This window comes from Hyaena hyaena, unplaced genomic scaffold, assembly GCF_003009895.1.
Source record: "Hyaena hyaena isolate Hyena2069 unplaced genomic scaffold, ASM300989v1 scaffold_240, whole genome shotgun sequence".
Taxonomy (NCBI): domain Eukaryota; kingdom Metazoa; phylum Chordata; class Mammalia; order Carnivora; family Hyaenidae; genus Hyaena; species Hyaena hyaena.
This window is the reverse complement of record NW_024080873.1, coordinates 1,663,144-1,685,524: the sequence shown is the minus strand read 5'-3', so window position 1 is coordinate 1,685,524 and position 22,381 is coordinate 1,663,144. Positions and strand designations below refer to the sequence as shown.

Below are 22,381 nucleotides of genomic sequence, written 5' to 3'. Positions count from 1 at the left end.
ACACTCAGTGCTCATCCCCACAAGTGTCCTCCTCCATGCCCATCCCCCCCCTCCCCCCCACATCCATCAGTCCTCAGTTTTTGTCAGCATTCAAGAGAAGAGACTCATTTTAGATCTAAAGATAAACAGAATGAAAGTGAAGGGATGGAAAAAGATATGTGTGCAAATGGAAGCAAACAAAACAAAAGCAAATTGGGTAATAGTCTAGTTTCTCTTCAGATTGTATAAATCTTTCGCCTTTTACTTCTATCCGAAAAAAATAGGCATTAAAACAAAAGAGTGTAACAAGAGACAGATGCATTACATAATGATCAAGGGATCAATCCAGCTATAGGCTATTTATGAATATATTAAGGTGCTCCACCCAAGATAGGAGCACCTTAATATATAAAGCAGAATATTCACAGACAGACATAAAGGGAGAAATTGACAGTAATACAATTATAGTAGGGAACTTTTAAACACTCTACTTTTATCAATGGATAGATCATCCAGAGAGAAAATCAAGAAGGAATCCTGGCTTTGGTTTCCTTGGTCTAATGGCACATTAGACCAGATGCACTTAACAGATATATACAGAATATTCCATACTAACACAAAATACACGTTTTTTTTTAGTGCACAGGGAACATTGTCCAGGATAGATCATACGTTGGGCTGCAAAACAAAACTTAACAAATTTAAGAAGATTGAAATCATACCAAGCATCTTTCCCAATCATAATGGTATAAAACGAGAAATAAATTAGAAGAAAAATCCTGGGGGCAAAAACACAAACAGGTGGAGGCTGAACAACATGCTGTGAAACAGCCAATGAGTCAGTGAAGACATCAAAGAGGAAATAATACATAGAGGTACATGAAAATGAAAACACAATAGTCCAAAATCTCTGGAATGCCGCAAAAAGATTTTTAATAAGTTTACAGTGTAACAAGCCTCTCAGACGACAACATGAAGCTCAAACACTCTAACCTCTAACATCTAAAGGAACTAGAAAATGAAGAAAGCTTTAAATTAGAAGGAAGGAAATAAGATTAGGGTGGAAATAAATGAAATAGGGACCAAGAAAAAGGAAAAGCTCAATGAAACCAAGAGCTGCTTTCTTGAAAAGGTAAACAAAACTGATAAACCTTTTAGCCAGGCTCATTAAGAGAGGTCTCAAATAAGACCAGAAATTAAAGAGAAGAAATAACATCACAGAAATACAGAGGGGAATAATACTGTGAAAAATTATATGCCAACAAACTGCACCTAGAAGAAATGGATAAATTCTTAGAAATAGTCTTCCCAAACTGAATCAGAAAGAAATAGAAAATCTGATGAGACTGATTACTAATAATGCAATTGGATCAGTAATTTAAAAAACTCCCAATAAGAGGGGCGCCTTGGTGGCTCAGTTGATTGTGTCTGACTTTGGCTCAGGTCATGATTTTGCATGAGTTCAAGTCCTATGGTGTCAGGCTCTGTGCGGACAGCTCGAAGCCTGGAGCCTGCTTCGGATTCTGTGTCTCCCTATTGGTCTGCCCCTCCCCTGTTTGCGCGCTCTCTCTCTCTGAAAAATAAACATTAAAAATAAAATCCCAACAAGCAAACTTCCAGGACCAGATGGCTTCACATGTGAATTCTACCAAACATTTATGTATTTTCTTAGAGAGAGATAGAGCGAGCACAAATGTGGGAGGGACAGAGGGAAGAGGGAATCTCAAGCTGGCTTCATGCCCAGTAAGGAGTCTGACGAGGGGCTCAGTCTCACAAACCATGAGATAATGACCTGAGCCAAAATCGAGTTGGACTCAACTGAGCCATCCAGGTTCCCCTCTGCCAAACATTTAAAGAAGAGTTAATACCTAGTCTTTTCAAGCTATTCCAAAAAATACAGGAGGAAGGAAAACTTCCAAATTCATTCCACAAGGCCAGCATTACCTTGATACCAAAATCAAATAAAGATATAAAACAAAAACAACAACAAAAAATGCCTACTGGGCCAATATCCCCTATGAACATAAATGCAGAAATCCTCAATAAAATTAGCAAACCAAATTCAACAATAACATCAAAAAGATCATTCATCACAAAGTTTATTCCAGGAATGCAACAGTGGTTCCATATTTGCAAATCAATTCATTAATGTGATATATCATGTCAAGAGAAAGGATAAAAACTCTATGATCATCTCATTAGGTGCAGAAAAAAACATTTGGCAAAGTAGAACATCCATTCATGATAAAAACTCAGCAAAGTGGGTTTAGAGGGAACATCCCTCAATATAATAAAAGCTGTGTATGAAAAACCCACAGCCGACATTATATTCAGTGGTGAAAACTGAAAACATTTCCTTGGAATGACACTCCTGCTTTGTGAACAGGGGGCTGCTTTGTGAACAGGGGGCTGCTTGGGAACAGTTAACTGTGGTCGTTTAAGCTTGCCTCTCCTGGCATAAAACCTGTGCTGTAGGAGCAAGGTGCACTGAGACCAAATTGAGGCCCCAGTATTCCTGCCTTGCTGAAACTGCAGTAGAAATGAATGGGTGCTGGGAAGAGGAAGTGAGCCTCTACCTTTCCTGGCTTTAGCCTCTGCTACACAGATCTGGGAGGAGGAGAACTGCTGGCAGCAGTAGGGAGATGCTGTAGCACTTGCCTGGGAGCTGGAGGGCAGGGGGGCGGGGCAGCAAATTGTAGCTCAGATGCCACCGAGATTTGCTGTTTTTACTGAAATTTAGTATGTTTTCTTGAAAAAATGGTTTATTCTAGACCCTTATACATTACTTTCTAAAATTTTTTATTGAAATATACCTAACATACAATATTATACTAGTTTTAGGTGTTTAACAGTGATTTGGCAGTTCTGTACATTAATCGTAGCTCCCACCACATTAAGTGTATAGTCACCGTCTATCACCATAAAATGTTATTATTGACTACATATCTTTGCTGTATTTCTCATCTCTCTGACTTTATTTTGTAACTGGAAGTTTCTATCTCTTAATCCCCTTCATCTATTGTGCCCTTTCTTCACCTCCCTCCCCTCTAGCAACTACCAGTTTGTTTTCTGTATTTATGACTCTTTCCCTGTTTGTTGTTGTTTCTTTTGCATTTTAGATTTTACCTGTAAGTGAAACCATATAGTATTTGTCTTTCTTTAACTTCTTTCACCTAGCAGTGTCTATCCATGACGTTGCAAATGGCAAGATCTCCTTCTTTTTAAAGACTAATATTCCATCGTGTAATATTCCACATACCACATCATTATCCATTCATCTGTTGACAGGCAGTTGGGTTACTTCCATATCTTGGCTATGATAAATAATGCTGCAATAAACACGAGGGTGCGTAGATCTTTTCAATTAGTGTTTTCGTTTTTTGGGGGGCAGATACCCAGTAGTGGAATTACTGGACTATCAGGTACTTCTAGATTTGATTTTTGGAGAAACCTCCATACTATCTTCCACAGTGGTTGCACCATTCTACATTCCCACCAACAGTGCACAAGGGTTTCCTTTTCTCCACATCCTCACTAACACTTGTTATTTATACTTTTTTGGATACTTCCCATTCTGACTGTTGTGAGGTTCACTGTGGTTTTTGATAGAATTTTCCTGATTAGTGATGTTGTGCATCTTTTTATGTGTTGGCCATCTGAATACCTTTAGAAAAATGTCTATTCAGGTCACCTGCCTAGTTCTTAACTGTATTGTTTATTTGTTGTTGTTGAGTTGTCTAAGTTCCTTGTGTATTTTGGGGATTAACCCCTTACCAGATGTATCATTTACATATTTCTTCTCCCATACAGCAGCCTGCCTTTCATTTTGTTGATGTTTTCCTTTGCCGGGCAAAATCTTTTTATTTTGATGTAGTCCAACAGTTTATTTTTGTTTTGGTTTCCCCAGCCTCAGGAGACATACCCATAAATATGTTGCTTATGTCAATGTCCAAGATATTACTGTCTATGTTTCCTTTTGGAGTTTTAGGTATCATATTTTTAGGTCTTTAATGTGTGTGTGTGTGTGTGTAGGATGGCAAAAAGTGGCCCAGTTTCATGCTTTCACTTGTAGCTATCCAGTTGTCCCAGCACCACTTAATTGAAAAGACTTTTTCTCTATTATTTTTTTCTTGCCTTCTTTGTCATAGATGGACCTTATTTCTGGGCTGTGTCCTGTTCCATTGATCTATATATCTTTTTTAGTGCCAGTACCACACTGTTTTGATTACTATAGCTTTGTGTAGTATATCTGAATATTCAAGGATTGTGAAATATTGAATTCCAACTGTGTTCCTTTCTCAACATTACTTTGTCTATTTGGGGTCATTTATAGTTCCATACAAATGTTAGGATAATGTGTTCTAGTTCTTTGAAAAATGCTGTTGGTATTTTTGACAGGGATTGCACAGAATCTGTATATTGCTTAGGGGAGTATGGACATCAAGAAAGTGGGATACTGGCATATATATGTCAGTATGTATACCAGCCTGCTTGTCTATACATCTATCTGTGTCACTAGATCAGAGCTGAGTTTCCAGTAAACTCTCACATGTATTGTCATGTGTCTTTCAACAAGAATGCCAAGACCTAAAGAATAGTCTTTTCAACAAATGGTGCTGGGACAAGTGGAGCAATGGGGAAAAAAACCTCACCAAAAATCCAAAGTTGGATCACTTCCTCACATTGTACATAGAAATGAATTCAAAATGGATTATAGAGACGAATGGATCAAGAAGATGTGGTTTATCTATACCATGGAATACTACATGGCAATGAGAAACTATGAAATCTGGCCATGTGTAGCAACATGGATGGACCTTGAGGGTGTTATGCTGAGCGAAATAAGTCAGGCAGAGAAGGACATATATCATATGTTTGCACGTATAGGAGGATTAGGAGGAACTTGACAGAGGAACAAGGGGGAGAAGAAGGGGGGAAATGGTGGGGGAAAGGGAGAGAGGCAAACCATGAGAGACTCTTGAATGCTGAGAACAAACTGAGGACTCATGGGTGTGTGTGTGGGGGGGGGGAGATGGGCATAGAGGGGATGAGCTTGTGGGTGTTATATGGAAACCAACTTGACAATAAACTATTTGTAAAAAAAAAACAAAAACATTATAGATCTAAATGTAAGAGCTAAATTGTTGCAGTCTTAGAAGAAAACATAGGAGTAAATATTCATGATGTTGTATAAGACAGGCCTTTTTAGATATACCACCACCAAAAGCACAAGTGAGAAAAGGAAAAGTAGGTTAAGTAGACTTAATCAAAATTAAAAACGCATGTACTGAAAAATAAACCATCCAAAAAATGTCAACCCATAGAATGGGGGAAAGATATGTGCAAATAATAAATCTTAAAAAGGATTTATAGTCAAAACATATAAAGAACTCTTACAACTTCACAATAAAAAGACCATTTAAAAAAATGGCCAAAGGATCTGTGATAGTCCATTCTGGCTACTATAACAAAATACCAGTCTGGGTGGCTTATAAACAACAGAATGTTCAGGGCCCTCTTCCAGGTTGCAGAATTCTCATTAATCCTTTCATATGACAGAAGGGATGAGGGAACTCTGGTACCCCCCCCCCTTTATTTTTATAGACACTAATCCTGTCATGAGGACCCTGCCCTCATGACCTAATTGCCTCTCAAAGGCCTCCCCTCCTAATACCATTACATGTGATATGAGCTCTTTCAACAGTTTTGGGGAGATGTATTCAGACCATAGCAGGATCTGAATAGATAGTTCTTCAAAGATGTTATACAAATGGCCAAAAGCAAATGAAAAGATGCTCGATATCACTAGACATCAAGGAAATGCAAACCAAAACCACAAAGAGAAACACTTCCCACTCAGTAGGTAGGCCATAATCTAAAGGATCGGACACTTATAAGTGTTGGTGAGGATATAAAGAACAGTGTAGCTACTTTGGAAAAAAGTTTCATAGGTCCTCAAAATGGTAGAGTATTCATAAGACACAGCAGTTGCACTCTTGAGTATAAACCCAAAAGAAATGAAAACATACCTATGTATAAAAATTTGTGCATTGTGCTTAGCAGCATTTTCTTAATAGCCAAATAATGGAAACCACCTAAATGTCCGTCTACTCATAAATGGATAAAGTATGGCATATCCATACAGTGGAATCTTTAAAAATAAAAGTAATGAATACTGATACATACTACAACATGGATTAATTTGAAGTACAATAGAAGAAGCCAGTCACAGAGTCTAGAAATTTGATTCCTTTTATATGAATATCCAGAATAGGCAAATTGGAGACAAAGTAGATGAGTGGTTGTCTAGGGCTGAAGGGCTGGGGAGATAGAGGAGGGGCTGCTAATAGATAGGAGGTTTCTTTTGGGGATGATAATTTCTGAAATTGTAGTGATGGTTGTAAAACTTAATGAAAATAATGAAATAATGAAAATCACTGAATTGTACACTTTTAATGGGTGAATTGAATGGTTTGGGAATTATATCTCAATAAAAGTGTTAATTAAAAACTAAATGAGAAACAGTAAAGTTGCAGATTATACTTGGGTTAGGTTCTAAAATCACAGCATAGCATAAAAACCAAATATATTCAAAGGTCATGATATAGCAGGTAGAAGAGCTAGAATTCAAAACCTGTAAGAGCCAGTATCTCCTCTTATAACAGAGAACTTTGCTATTTCTTTGAACAGAAATGAAGTATTACTAGGTACCTTTACTAAGAGGTTGTGTTGTATGAAAAATACAACAGCTTGTTTTATGACAGGGATTCTAAATGAGGCTGGTTAGGGAGCTACTGGGTACATATTCCCATCTCAACTAACATAGGTATAAATAAAACTGTACAGTTGCTGGGATTACCTGCAGTATTATAAAGTTTTCGTTTTATTCTGGGTCAAGCACACTTTGTTGATTTTTGTGTATTTTGAATGTCAGCGTGATTCAATTCCAGTATAATACTGAAGCATTTTTATAATCCATGAAATCTGTATAAATATTCTTAATTCTGGGATTGCCTTTGTATCAATTAGGATTATACTCTGCTATATTTAATAGCAAATAACGGAGGTTTAAACAGATAAAGATTATTCTCTCCCATAAAGAAGTTATGAAGTAGACACTCCAGGTCTGGTAAGCAAATCCTGTCATCAGGGACCCAGGTTCCTTGTGTTGTGTCTTACTTTTCCGTCAGTTAAGGTTGCTTTATGGTTACAAGATTGCTGCTGGAGTACAAAGTATCACATCCCAGCCTGAAGCAGGAATGCCTACCTTCAGGAGAAAGGAAAAGAGACAAGCCTTTCCTATCTGAAGAAAGAAGGAAAAACATTTTGTAGCTGGTCACACTGACACATAAGTTTACTCTTATGGGGGAGGTGATGTTAAATAGAAAACTAGAAAATGCCACAGTTCTTGAAAAAGGCCTTTTTTTAAGTAATTAGAGTATTCTTACTTACTGTGTTCTTATTACTAGATTCTGAAAAGAAATCGTCTCTCCTGTCAGAGGAACAAGAAGCAACAAGCACTTTAGTAGAAACCATCAGGCAGAGTATTCAACATAATGATGTTCTTAAGCCCATTAACCTACTTTCACAGCGAATAGAGCCAGACATGAAGAGACAAAGGTAATAATTGTTTTTGCTTTGTGCCATTCACAGTAATTTCATGTTTAAGTATTTTTTAAAAAATATCTCTAGTTGTTAAAGACGCATACTCAGTGTAGAACACCTGTTTTGAAAAGTGCTACCCAGATTTTCCTTTCATACGTTAGCAAACCTAACAAAAGTTCTGGTTTGGAGGAACAGATTCAGTTTTAGGAGGTAATTCATGAATGTCTAAACTGTACTGTGTCTTTGGGAACCATTACTGCTATTCACTGGAAACCTTCTATGAATTTGTTAACAGTGACATTATATATATGTACTGCTCGTTCAGGCCGTGTCATATCTGCGCATCTTAAATTTTCTTTTCTTGTGCGACGTTAACAAAACTGTTTAGGAGTAGAAACAACTTAGGAAAGTGATGGAAACCGTGAATTACAAAGGATAAGGGGCTTTTCTGCTCCTGCTAACATGCTTAGATCAGTACTCATCCCAGTCTCCACATCAGTCAGTTTTGTAGTGGAAACTTCAGAAAAGTGACATCACTTCTACCAGTCACTAACAGTTTCCAGGTACTCTGCAAGTTTCTTTGGTTGTGGTATCTTTGAAGATAACTTCAGAAGTGATAGGGCAGGAGTTGATTATGAAAATGGATGGATCTTTTGTAATCTCAGCAGTGGAGATAGAGATGACCTTCACAGTCTACAGAGCAGCTAGTTTCAAGCGTTTATAGTTTAACGGGGTGGGGAAGGATAATTAGAAATGAGATGTTATGGCTTCTGAAGCTTCTAAAGAAAGCTCTATGATGAAGCTTTATCAGAATCAACAATCTGTAATTTTTTTGTGTTAAAAATACTCAGAAATCAATTCATTTCCTAAGCGTTCCTTCATTTTTAATAACTGAGCTATGAAAGTTCATTTTTAAGGTGTGATTTGTGACAGTTTTATGTTCACAAACCAAATAAATACAGTTTATCCTTTATTGGTGGATTAAATAGTAGAGAGACCACACCACCCTTCACACTGTGTCCAAGGGTTTTGGACTCCTAGCTTACTTAAAAATTGTTACTTTGTCAAGCAACAAAGATAAGAGAAGACCCTGCTTTTGCAAATTTTAATTGGAAAGTAGTTGACCCTTGAATGACCCTATATGTAATTGATAATCTGCGTATATAATTTTTGACTACCCCAAAACCTAATAGCCTGCAACTGAGCAGATGCCTTATGGATAGCATTTTGCATATTGTATTATATACTGTGTTTCTACAATAAAGTTACTAAAGAAAATGTTACTAAAAATTTATAAGGAAAATACCTTTACAGTTCTCTGCTATATAGGAAAAAACAAACTGTGTGGGTGACATTCAGTTAAGTGTCCAGCTTGAGCTCAAGTCGGGATTTCACGGTTCATGAGTTTGAGCCCCACATGTGGCTCTGTGCTGCTGACAGCTCAGACCCTGAAGCCTGCTTCATATTCTGTGTCTCCCTCTCTTTCTCCCCCCTTCCTCCTCTGGTGATCTGTCTCTCTCAAAAATCAACATTTAAAAAATTAAAAAAAAAAAAAAGATTGTAGATAGACCCATGGAATTCAAATCCATGTTGTTCAAGGGTCAACTGCATATTGTGAAAATATAAAGGTAAGCCATTTAAAATAGTTTTTGGTGTGAAGCTTTATGCCTGTAACTTTTTTTTAATGTTTTATTTATTTCTGAGAGAGAGACAGTGTGAGCAGGGGAGGGTCAGAGAGAAAGGGAGACACAGAATCTGAAGCAGGCTCCAGGCTCTGAGCTGTCAGCACAGAGCCTGACGCGGGGCTGGAATCCACGAACTGTGAGATCATGACCTGAGCCGACGTCGGACGCTTAACTGACTGAGCCACCCAGGCGCCCCTATGCCTGTAACTTTTTAATTTGAAATAGAAATTTAGTGTTGCAAGAGTAGCAGAGTTCAGTGTACTCTTCACCCAACTTCCCCCAAAGGTGACATCTCAGAACTGTGGGGTGATATTAAAACCAGGACACTGACATGGATACATTGTTGTTAACCAGAGAGCTTAGTAATTGTTCACCATTTTAAAAAATGTTCATGGGTGTTTTTAGCTCTTTGTGCATTAACTTTAAAAATACTTGTTTTATAGGAGTTTATACCGAGAAATCCTCTTCTTATCATTAGTGTCTCTTGGAAGAGAGAATATTGATATTGGTAAGTTGGTTAATTACTAAAGCAGGTTTTTTCATTTAATGAAGTAATATACACAGTTGTAATTGGTATGGGGAAATACTCCACTTTCCAAAGGATTTCTATTTTTAAATACGCAGTGTGTGTGTGTGTGTGTGTGTGTACACTTTGACTGTGTTTTTGAAAATTATCTTTCAGAGGCCTTTGACAATGAATATGGACTTGCATACAATAATTTATCTTCAGAGATTCTCGAAAAGTTACAGAAAATTGATGCTCCACCAAGTATCAGTGTGGAATGGTGCAGGAAGTGTTTTGGAGCACCGCTCATATAAGTAAGAGGTTCACTAGATTTCTAGATGCACAAAGATTGAGGGAATAGATTGAGTTGGCGAACAGCTAAGGTTCCAAATGTTAACAATTGATGAAAGTGAAATGAAGTGAACTCTTGGGACAGTATATAATGAAATGTAGCACATACTGAATCCTCTTGCAACGTAAAAATGTTGTTCAATGTCCCAGGGTTAATGTCTGAAGGTCTGCAACTTCTAAATGGTTTTATCTGCCTCCGCTTGAAAACCATGTTTGGATTTTTCAGTATATGTAGTTTGATAATGAGAAATTGTATTACTTTTTGGCATTCTGTTTATATTTGAAGTTACTGGGTTTGGGGAACAGTAATTTAATGTAAACTTGCGTAACCCCAAAACAAATGAAATCTCAGTTATAAGAGCAACTATTTGTGTATGTGTGTACATATGTGGCTGTGTAGGTATTTGTATGTACAGCCATATTATATTTATTAAAATTCTTAGACTGCATGTTGCAATACAATTCTCTGAAAGGGGTCTGCAACTATTAAGTGACTACTACTAAACTCCTCTGTAGTCATTAATCAAAATTACCTTAAAGTTTGATGACAACCACCTTGCCTCTATTTCTTTATCCACCATATTATGTATTTTCTTCCTTAATGGATTGTAGCTTGAATATCCAAGTTACTTTTCATCCTCTTTCCAATACCATTAACTTACAACAGCTTTAAGATTGGAATAAATAAGCCAATCATGTAGTTTAAGTGAAATTAAGTCAGCCTCATAATTTACAAAATTGGAATATGCTTAAAATGCTGTTTATTTTTTGGACCTGAAATTGTTCAGGTACGTAAATTGTTGCCATCAGTCACTTTTAAAAACCTGTGGGATAAACTTGCACTGCACACAGAAATTTTATTCTTGTATAATAGATTTGTATGCTTATTATTTGTGCATTTGTAAATACTGTTTTTTAGGATTGATCAATTAAGTCTTATAACATTAAAGCTTATTGAGCTCATTGCCAGTAGGTTCAAGAAAATCATGACCTCACATGCCTGGCATTTATCATGCCTTTCATTAAAAATGTCCCTTAGGAATAGTATGTTTGCCTTAACTCTCTGCATGGTTTAAAAAGCCAATGGTTATGTGTGCGCTTTTAGAGTAATTATGCAGATGACTAAATCAACTGATTAAAAATTATTTCCATTACAAATCTCCCACCTGGTGTAATCTTTAAAAACTCATTGCTATACCAGTCTTCCAACATTTCAGGGTTAATCTGACCTATGCAGATGTCATTTCAATTTATTGTGAAAGTGCTAAATGAAAGAACGTGTCAGAAATTATGCACAACTCTCATTACCTTAAAGTGGATCATTTGCACTGTCTCAAGAGTATATTTGTTTTGCAACTTTACACTGCCCCATAACGTTTGGAATTATTCTGTATATAAAAACTCCAGGTTGAAGAAAATGAAAAATTCTTAAGTTTGCTGTGCTAATCTGTCATGTGTGTATAATTGTAACCTAAACTTTATTTTTAGAATTCCAATACCATTTTTTGATTTCTCCTCTTTAGTCTTCATTTTTAAGTGAATTACTTCAAAAGCACTTCCTACTAAGGAGTTTAATGAACATCTCTTTACACATGTAAGATTTGGCTATATTGCACCAAAGTATACATTTTCTATTTTTCTAATTCTAAATAACTCAAGCCTTTATACAATGGAAACCTTAGCCTGCTGCTGTCACTTAGAAATAGGGATCAATTTGTTAAAAAGTGCATAAAGACCTTTTCTAGCACCTACCACAGAAAGGGGACCACTAAAAATGCACTGCAAAAGAAAACCAAGAAACCAGATACACAGTCATTACCCATAGATTTAAAAATGTTTAGAATGACTTGTAGCATTGTATAAAACTTAAAATTAAAGGCCGGAGGACTCCTGCAAATAATCTCTCAAATCAGTGCAGATTGTTTAGCATTACCTAAATGCTAAACCGTTAGCATTTGGGGTGGACAGTCTGATACAACTTTAGCTGTGCTTTGTTAGGGTTAACTAAGGAGTGTTAAGCAAGCAGAATATAGGCATAAAGGTCTCAGAATACTGAGATATTCCAACTGTTGCTCTTTTCATTCCTGGTACAAACTTGTAATGCAGGATAGAACATTCTTACTATTGAAATATTCTCCAACATGCCTTTTAAAAAGTAGTTCTCAATCTTAAATCTTCTATAGTTAGTGAGCTGGAATAGTCTAACCCATCCATTATCTGTCCATGTTAGTGACTGTACTCCTTAATGAGAAAGCAGAGCAGTGGTTCTCGTTTCTTATGTTGGAATCAATCAAGTACTTGTTAATACAAACTCTGAGCTGTATACCAGACTTGCCTCCTGGCTTTTTTAAGTTACCCCCTATGATGGCACTGTGATTCCTTTTTGTTTGGGGTCATCATTTAAAAATGTCCCATTTTCCTTTTCTGCCTTTTTAGTTTGACCTCAACTTCCAAAATATCAATTGCCAAACAAGACTTTCATCTAATGTTTTAGTACTCTGTTAAGAGCAAGGAGGATCTCACTTTCGACTAAGAATCTTGTGTCTGTTCCAGTCTAAGGGCTGGCATTAGCTGGAAACTTACAAGTAATACAGATGCTGGGGCTCCAAACTTCTGATTCATTGCACATTTTAATCGTGAAGCACTGCTCCTGTTAAAGCAGTTTGAAAATTTTACTCACCTGTGGTTGAAACGTATACTCCAGCAAATAAGGACTCCTGTTCTTCACCCTTAAAAGCCTAATGTGCCTTTTAACGATCCTTCTAATGTGTGAAGGTTGGTTCTAACTGCAACTACTATAGTAACTAGACAAGCTACATTAGAAAAAGGATGCTACTTAACCAGTGTGCATCTTCTGTTGATAGGAAGGTTTCTTAAAGGCACACTGAAACCATAAAAAGGATGAGTAACAATTCACTAGAGGTGAAAAGCTTTTTGTTAATACAACTTGCACTGGTTTTAAAAGCTTTGTGAACTGTTTTAAAATGATATCCGTTAACTATGCTTTTAACAAGGTTATCTTTTTTACATATGACAAATGTCCATGTTCATAAGGGCACTTTTCGTGTATTGTATATAGATCTTTAAAACTGTATTCCTCAAAATAAAGCATACAAAAGATTAATAGTGTGTCCTTTATTTCCCCCAAGTTGTTCCATGCCTCACTGAAAAAGCAGCAGACATTCCGCTCAGCATCCTTTCCTGAGCTACCCTCCCCCCCAACCCTGTCCTGGCCATCTCTCCCAGTCAGTGTGGTCTCAGCCTCTCAACTTGAAGGTATCTCTTGCACACTTCATACACCATCAGATGGACACTACTCTCCATTTATGTTTTCTTAGTAGGAATGAAAAAAAAATAAAGGTAGTTTGATGTCTGATCTTATAAATTTATTTGTTCCTCTTAAAACAATCTCATTTTTGACTGGACTCAGACTTTGAGGTAGAAGCTCTCAGCGAAGACAGCCTCCGTCTCTTGGCAATCTGTTCTTGGCGTTTTTCTTTGGCCTCCTAAACAAAACAACAGTTACAGTTTGTCTGGCTTAAAAATGGAAATCCAAAGTGAGACTGGACTCCCCCGCCAGGTATCGTGACTTACCTTCATTCTCTTGGCCAAAAGCTTAGCATATTCTGCAGCCTCTTCCTTGTTTTTCTTTGTGCGCTGCTTCTTTAAAGCAATGCGCCGACGCTTGTGTTGGAGGACACGTGGAGTGACAAGACGCTGAATCTTCGGTGCTTTGGTTCGAGGTTTCTTACCTGAAAATTCAGACAAGAATTCCATCACTTTTCAAGAACACCCTTGTTCATTAGGATCCACATCTACAGTTTTATTTTTTTGGTAGACAAGCATTTTTTTTTTTTTTTAACAAATAGTTTGTCAAGTTGGTTTCCATGTAACACCCAGTGCTCATCCCCACCAGTGCCCTCCTCCATGCCCATCTCCCCCCTACCCCCCCACCCATGAGTCCTCAGTTTGTTCTCAGCATTCAAGAGTCTCTCATGGTTTGCCTCTCTCCCTTTCCCCCACCATTTCTCCCCTTCTTCTCCCCCATGGTCCTCCGTTAAGTTCCTCCAAATCCTCTTATATGTGCAAACATATGGTCTTTGTCCTTCTCTGCCTGACTTATTTCGCTCAGCGTAACACCCTCAAGTTCCATCCATGTTGCTACACGTGGCCAGATTTCATTGTTTCTCATTGCCATGTAGTTTTCCATCATATAGATAAACCACATCTTCTTGATCCATTTGTCCGTTGATGGACACCACATCTATATTTTTAAAACATGACTAACGGGAATACCTAGGAAAACTTAGCTGTATGAAGCCTTAATCTGAATCTGAACTACTGTGTAATTTAAAATACTACCCCGTCAAACAAAAAGACAAGATAGGCTATATTCTTTAAATATAAAGTAACAGTTAAGTCTTCCTGGAAAGTGAACTAGGTCTACTAGATGCCAGGGTTTTCCTGATTAGTGCACTTAATCCTAAAACAGCCTGTTCAACTAACAACATTACGTAATTTGAACATCAAATTCAAGAATGTATGTAGATTCATGTTACTCTGCCTAGGGAAAGCCCTACTCCAAGCTTTTTTCTAAGTCAATTTTGATTTCCCTTCCACAGTCAGATTGTTCTTGTAGAGTATTCTACGGTTGTTTTTTACTGTAAGACACAAGAGCATTATTTTCAAACTGGTAACTGTGCGTGTCTAACTCCTCTATGAAAATGAAGCAGAACTCTTATCTGCACTGATACCCTAACCACACTTTGAAATACCATTTTGTGCTTGATTCTAGTATTTGCCAAGGCAGATCCTGCCAACCTGGGGAATGAAACCATGTACATTACAATGTGTAGCATATCGAACTTAGAATATCTTCATTTAACTGGTGTCATCTATGAATCCCAAATCCTACAAATTATAGATCTGTTTTGGAGAAGCCTTTTCAGATGTAATCACTGGAGTTTCTGGACAACTAGTGGGATTAACAAACAGCTAAGGCAAATATTCTAAAGGGAAATGCCCAATTGTTCAGGTTCTCCTGCCACAACTCAACCCCTTAATTATAAAGACTTAAAAACCATATTATAAGCCCCTGTTAACTAGAACACTTGCTACACTGGCAGTATGTCCAGGGGTGTGATTATGGGAAACTGCCATGTATCTGCCTTTTCTGTGAACTTCAGAAGAACTTGTTCTTTTATACTACACCCTCTACACTTAAACCAGTACCTGGCACAGAAGTGTTCAAATATTTGAGTGACCCATAAGCACTTACTGTATGCCAGGAACCACTTTTCAGATTTGTCGGGAAACCCCAACCTGAACTGATATCCTCTTTATCACACATAATGTAAATACTATTACACTTGACTATACACATAACTATAACAAACATACTGTTACAGAGCACAAGTGCCACAGACCTCACTGTAATGGACTGTTATCTAACCGTGTATCTAATATATACCATCTTAACATATAAAACTTCAAAAACCCAAACACCTGATCCTAGTATTTTGAACAAGGTGTTTTTTTCTTCTAATGACCACAATTCCTATTATTGCCATCCACAGCTCAGATTGAGAAAATAAGGGCCAGAGGCACCTGGGTGACTCAATTAAAGTGTCAGACTCTTAGTTCAGCTCAGGGGATGGTCTCATGATTAATAGGATTGTGCCTCAGGTAGGGCTGTGCACTGACAGTGCAGAACCTGCTAGGGATTCTCTCTGCCCCTTGCCCACTATCAAAATAAAAAAACCTTTAAAAACAGTTTTGCCTTAAAAAAAGGGGGGGGGGGTGCGAAGAAGTTAAAGCAAGTTCAGTTGACAAAACATAGCATTCTTCTATGAACACCAGAAATCCTATTATGTAAAGAAAGCAAAAGTGTGTGGGAGTGAGAGCATACTGAATCCTAGTCCCAGAATTTTCTATCCATTTCTGACTCCTAAACCCAAAGCCATGAACTTCACATGTGATACAAGTTATTTTCAGATAGACTTAATACATCAATAACCCAAGCCAAATTCCAAGTATGCTTCTAGAGAAGCACCAGCTATAACAAGGATTAATACCAAGTGGCTGTTTTGAGCCTCTCCCCCAGTTTTCCCAAAAAAGCTTAAACCCCAGGCAAATACATAGCAGGCAGACTTTACCTTCTTACTACGCATACAAGATGCTACAGACAAGTGCAACGGAGCAAACTCTAAACTGCATAACCTCCCCTACCTTCTTTGTTTAGGGGCTTTCTCACAACATACTGGCGAACATCATCTTCCTTTGAGAGATTGAAAAGCTTGCGGATTCTGCTAGCTCTTTTGGGCCCCAGGCGACGAGGCACAGTAGTATCAGTGAGTCCAGGAATATCCTTCTCCCCTGAAAGGAGAAAGTGATCAAAAACCTTTTTAACTCCACAATTCTTACAAAAAAGAACCCTAATTACTGTTTACGCACCAGTAAAGAAACAAGTCCACTGGTCAAACTGGACACCGCAAATGAAAAACATCTGGCAATCAGGTTTTAAATCAATGTCAACAAAAACTGAACACAAAAACACAAGGAAACTTCACCTTTTTTCACGATGACCAAGTTGAGAACACTGAGATTGGCATCCACAATGCAACCCCGGACAGATTTGCGCTTTCTTTCTCCAGTCCTCCGTGGTCGGTAGCAGGAATGCCCCTTACTCAGCAGTAGGCGGACGCGGCCATGGGTCAAGACACCCTGCTTCATGGGGAAGCCTTGTTTGTCATTGCCACCACTGATTCGGACCACATAACCCTGTAAAATACAACGGCACGTTGCAAAATAAAAGATTATAGCCCTTATGAAGTAAGCATACTCCAAATCCTAGAAGTATGCTAAAACCAATCTGAAACTTGTGGTTTTCTCTGGTTACTAAGTTTTGTCTTTATTTCCAATTTGCCAAGATTAGCAAATTCCTATCAGTCAAGTCCTCTTTCTAACCGGTTTTCTTTACTAGATGTAGCAGCTCCAGGGAGGGAAAGACTGTTAAGAAACCACAGTAGAACCAACAAGTAAACCAAAAACCCTGTTGGCACGGTTTAAAGATACCCTTTGGAGATTATTAGCTTGCAGGACAAGAACTTTGGGTATATTTTCCCATGTAATCTACATAACCCTAAAAGGTGATAGCTTTACCTGAGAAGGACACACTTGCAAGTAACTAACCCAAGGTCAGAAGACAGAACCCCGAGTTTGAACCACACTACGTGCCCCAATTACCAACAGCGTTAACTATCTCCTAAATGAATAATTTAATTCAATAGTCAACTTTTACCTTCCACTCTTCCCCTAAAGCATCAGCAGCAACTTCTGTAGCCATTCGCTTCTCATAAAATGTACGAAGCTTGCGTTCATCGTCCACTTCAATGAGTTTCTGGCAGCCAGTAGCTGGGAAAGAGATGTTCAGCTAAGGATTAAGGGGAGAAGAGAGCTTTAGAAAACCGCAGAACTTACAAAGGTAATTTCCGTTGCAAAAAAAAAAAAAAGCCTTTCATGTATCTCTCAGACAACGAGCAGAGGCTTTTACTAGCCAAAACGAGTGTACAGACAACACATAAGCACCACGCTACATATCGGGCTAATTTTTCCTCAAGCATCGCCGGATGACCTCGGGGCGAAGGGCCCTCCGCAGCCAGGAGGCCTTTCAGAGCAAGGAGCCGCAGTTACCAGCCGGAGCTAAGCAGCGGGGCCATTATCTGTCTGTCTGGGCGTGAGGACGCAACCATGGCGCTCCCCGCCCTGCGCGGCTCCAGTTGTAATCGCTCGCCATCCGCTCTCCCAAGAACCCCCGGACCCAAGAATGGAGAGCTTTCTCCCGCACCAGACCTTCCTCCGCTTAGAGCTAGGATTTTGGAAAGCGGAGACTGCGGCAGTGCGGCGTTCTGAGGCACGATCCACGTTCCCCAATCCTATTCCAAAAGCCTCCACCACTTCCTACCTTCATCTTGAAGCTGCCTACCGCCTCCGAGGCGCCACGAAAAAGAGGCCCGACTTCCGCTTAGCCCACGTCTCATAGGCACTTCTAGTTCTCGCGAGGTTAGAGGACTCCTGGGATAGCGGAAGTGAGCGTAGGTGGGCGGGACTTCCGGAGCCAGGCTTAACTAGAGGAGAAGAGTTAGGTCCGTGTGTCCTCAGTACTGTTCGTCTCCGCACGATCGTTTTGTTATTGTTGTTTCTTTCTCCCGAGGGTTAAATTGTTCGCTTCTCGGTTTGTCCCGCGTCCTCCTTAGTCAGAGTGGGGTCCCAGCTCCGTCTTGTTCATTCTGCATCTGCTATTACCACAAAAGAAGGGCAGGACTGGAGTTAAGCTCTCTTGGCCTCTCCTGTACCTTAGCGTCGGAAGATTTTTAGTTCAGAAGCCTGCTCTGCCCTGGTTCCGGCTGTTCGCGGCAGGACGACTTGAAAGCCGTGATTTGTTTTTGTGCCTGTCCTCTAGCCAGTCGCCCTGCAGTCATCGTTTTCTGTCACACAAGAACACCCTCCCTTTCGCTCAAGCCATTAACCGCAGTTAGTCTCAGTCCAGGCCACCATCGGTGCGTCCCAAATAGTCTCCCTGGTTTCTGTCTTGCCTCTAGGATCTCTTTACAACGCAAAACTCTATCCTTCCCTTGCTGGAGATGTGCCGTTTAGCTTTCCCATCTCTGGTCCCTGGCCTCAAACTTGCCACAAATTCCTCTATTGCCATTCGTTAGTGCCATGCAGGCCTTTCAGATTAGATGTCGCTCCCAAGAGAAGCCTTTCTGACCATGCTACCTAAAATAGGAAAACAGATAAAAAAGAGGAGTACTTTCTTCTACTTAATCGTGATACGTAAACGGTATGTTTACGCTCTGTGTTCACGACTAGACGACTAGGAGTGACTTCACTGTGGAACACTTAGGACACAGCAAAGTGCATGGCACATGAAAGTAAGTGCTCAGTAAATATATGTTAAATTATAACCCTGGCTCTGGTATGTATTCGCGTATTAGAGGATGGTAGGATGGAACCAGCCAGCAGAGGGAGAATATGTGAATGTGTTATAGTAAATCTTGAATCTGCAGTAATGCAACTCTTAATAGTACAAAAGATGGGTTAAAGAAACAGTGCACGGTGATAAAGAACGTTGCTGGGAAGACAAGAATGGGAACCCAGGTAGTGTTACTCTGAAGCCCACACTCTCAATCAGTATCTTGAAGGAAGGAACGTTTATTGTCTATTACATATTGATCCCATATTTTTCTTCAAGAAATAAAAACTGTATTTCAGGTAAACAATAATTTACTTTCCAAGATTAGTACATCCCATCTTCCACTTCAGTATTGCAAAGATTTTAGGCCTGTTTTACAAAGTGCAAATATTCTACTATATCCTGTTTGATCTTCTAGTATTAATGTACAGAATGTTTGTGAAATGATGCGTTTAAAACCCACGTAATTTTTTCTGTAATGAGGTGAAAACATAACAAAGTTAATCATTTTTAAGTAAACAATTCATTGACATTTAGTACATTGACGATGTTACGCATCCACTATTTGCATCTAGTTCCAGAAGGAAACCCTGTACTCATTCAACAGTTGCTTCCCATTCCTCTTCTCTGGCAGCCATGGGCAACCACAAATTTGTGCCTGTCTGTATGGATTTATGTCTTCTGTATATTTCATATAAATTGAATTATACAATGTGACCATCATGTCTGACTTCTAATGTCTTTGAAGTTCATCCTCGTTGTAGCATTTATCGATATGTCACTCCTTTAAAATTTTTTATTTTTATTTTTATTTTTTTTTATTTTAGCAAAGAGCTCACTCAAGTGGGGAGAGCGGCTGGCAGGGTGGGAGGGAAAAGAGAGGGAGAGAATCTTAGGCAGGCTCTATGCTCAGCGTGGACCCTGATTCAGGGTTCGAGTCCATCACCCTAGGATCGTGACTTGAGCTGAAATCAAAAGTTGGATACTCAACAGACTGAGACACCCAGGCACCTCAATACATCATTCCTTGTTATGATTGAATAATATTCCACTGTATGTATAGACTACGATTTGTGTATCCATGCATTCATCCAGTGATGGACATGGGCCGTTTCCAACTTTTGTGAGTAGTGCTGGTATGTGTGAGTACCTGTTTAAGTGGAATTAATGGGTCATATGTTAATTCTGTGTTTAATTCCTTCAAGAACTGCCCAGCTGTTTCACAGCTGCTGAGCCATTTTACATTCTCACCAGCAATTTATGAGGGTTCCAATTTCTCTACATCCTAGCCAACACTTGTTATTTTCTTTTTTTTATTATAGCCATCCCAGTGGGTGTGAAGTGATACCTCATTGTGGTTTTGATTTGCATTTTCCTAATGAATAATGATGTTGAGGATTTTTTCACGTACCTGTTGGCGTTTTGTATATCTTCTTTGGAGAAATAGGAAACTAAACAAAACAAAAAAACCCATAATTGGGCAAAGTATTGAATAATTTTTTTAATAGTTTATTTATTTGAGAGAGAGGGAGCAAGTGGGGGTGGGGTGGGGGCGGGGGGCGGGAAGCAGAGTGAGAGGGAGACACAGAATCCAAAGCAGACTCCAGGCTCTGAGCTGTCAGCACAGAGCCTGATGCGGGGCTTGAACCCACAAACCATGAGATTATGTCTTGAGCCGAAGTTGGATACTTAACCTACTGAGCCACTCGGGTGACCCTCCAATTATGTTTTTTTGCTCTAATTGTTTTCACTGAAGTAGTGGTGGTGAGTTAACATGAGGCCAAGAGTAAATCCCAAGAATACTCCTCAGGTGTTTCTATTTTTAATGCATTTTTTATTGTGATAAGCAATGCAAAATTTGCTGTCTTAACCATTACCAAGTATTCAATTCAGTAGTGTTAAATATAATCACGTTGTAAAACAGATCCTCAGAACTCTTTCATCTTGCACAACTGGAACTCTATACCCATTCAACAACAACTCCTCCCTACCCAAACATATCCCTGGTAACCACTATTCCACTTTGTTTATATGAAGGATCTCAAGTAGTGAAATTCATAGAAATGGAATCATATAGTATTTGTCTTTTTGTGATTGGCTTATTTCATTTAGCATAAGGTCTTCAAAGTTCATCCATGTTGTAGCATGTAGAAGCCTTCCTTTTTAAAGCCTATTAATATTCCATGGTATCTATATACCAGATTTTATTTATTTGTTGATGAATATTTGGGTTGCTTCCACCTCTTAGCTATTGTGAATAATGCTATAGCAGGTGAGAATTATACCACTGAAACACCAATGTGTGAATAATGCTGCTATGACCATAGATATGCATGTATCTGTTTTAAGCCCCTGCTTTCAGTTTTTTTGGATATATACCCAGGGTGGGACTGCTGGATCATACGGCATTTCTACTTTTAATTTTTTGAGGAAACTGTGTACTGCTTTCCATAACAGTTGCACCATTTTACAATCTCATCAACAGTGCACAAAGGCTGTTTGCTCATTTTGAATAAGCAGGTCTTGTTGAGTTGTAAGAGTTTTTTGTATATTCTGAATATTGCACTTTTATTAGATATATGATGTGCAAACATTTTCTACTGGGTCTTTCCACTTTCTTGATAATGTCTTTTGATGTACAATAGTTTGTAATTTTGATGAAGTCCATTTTTTTCTTTATGTTCATGCTTTTGGAGCTGTATCTGAGACAAATCCATTGCCAAATCTAAGTCATGATGATTTACACCTATGTTTTCTTATTTTATTAAATAAAATTAAAAAAAAAAATTTTAAGTAATCTCTACACCCAGGACGGGGCTTGAACTCACGACCGTGAGATCAAGAGTCCCACGGTCCCCTGACTGTGCCAGCTAGATGTCCCTACCCCTATATTTTCTTTCAAGAATTGTATGGCTTCAGTTCTTATATTTAGGCCATTGATCCATTTTGAGTTAATTTGTTAATATGGTGTAAGGTAGTGAGTCCAACTTTAATCTTTTGTGTATAGATAACTAGTTGTCTCACCACCATTTGTTAATGAGACTATTCTTTCCCTCATTGAATGATCTTGGCATCCTTGCTGAAAATCAATTGGCCATAGATCTATGAGTCTGCACTCTCAATTGTTTTCCATTGGTCTGTATGTCAGTCCTTACGCTAGTACCATGCTGTTTTGATTTACAGTTAAGTTTCAGAAATCAGGAAGTATGAGGCCTTGATTTGGTTCTTCTTTTCCAAGATTGTCTTAGCTCTTTGGGATCCCTTGTAATTCCATAGGAATTA

The 22,381-nt window shown here is 38.6% G+C and overlaps 2 protein-coding genes across 3 annotated transcripts in view; one reads left to right on the top strand and one right to left on the bottom strand.

The window, feature by feature from the left end:
• The window catches only part of DENND4C (DENN domain containing 4C), a 126,815-nt gene extending 113,566 nt beyond the window's left edge, over window positions 1–13,249 (top strand). For both annotated transcript variants that reach the window (XM_039244422.1, XM_039244421.1), the window contains 3 exons: window positions 7,449–7,599; window positions 9,713–9,777; window positions 9,952–13,249. In XM_039244422.1, coding sequence (XP_039100353.1) covers window positions 7,449–7,599; window positions 9,713–9,777; window positions 9,952–10,088 — 353 coding nt within the window. In that variant the 3' untranslated portion in view covers window positions 10,089–13,249. The remainder of the gene's footprint in view (window positions 1–7,448; window positions 7,600–9,712; window positions 9,778–9,951) is intronic.
• A 237-nt stretch (window positions 13,250–13,486) lies between these two features.
• On the bottom strand, window positions 13,487–18,193 carry RPS6 (ribosomal protein S6). The gene is made up of 6 exons (XM_039244425.1): window positions 18,089–18,193; window positions 17,426–17,557; window positions 16,695–16,905; window positions 16,354–16,500; window positions 13,720–13,877; window positions 13,487–13,631 (listed from the first exon to the last, which is right to left on the bottom strand). Exons 1-6 carry the CDS (start codon window positions 18,092–18,094, stop codon window positions 13,536–13,538), a joined length of 750 nt encoding a protein of 249 aa, XP_039100356.1. The 5' UTR covers window positions 18,095–18,193; the 3' UTR covers window positions 13,487–13,535.
• Between the last annotated feature and the right edge of the window lie 4,188 nt (window positions 18,194–22,381).

What these genes read in the sequence shown, in the direction of transcription:
- RPS6 (XM_039244425.1), bottom strand. An exon ending in CTTTAGGGGAAGAGTGGAAG is followed by an intron (nt 16,906 to 17,425) that starts GTAAAAGTTGAC and finishes TGTATTTTACAG; the next exon opens with GGTTATGTGGTCCGAATCAG. An exon ending in CTTGGTCATCGTGAAAAAAG is followed by an intron (nt 16,501 to 16,694) that starts GTGAAGTTTCCT and finishes TTCTCCTTTCAG; the next exon opens with GGGAGAAGGATATTCCTGGA.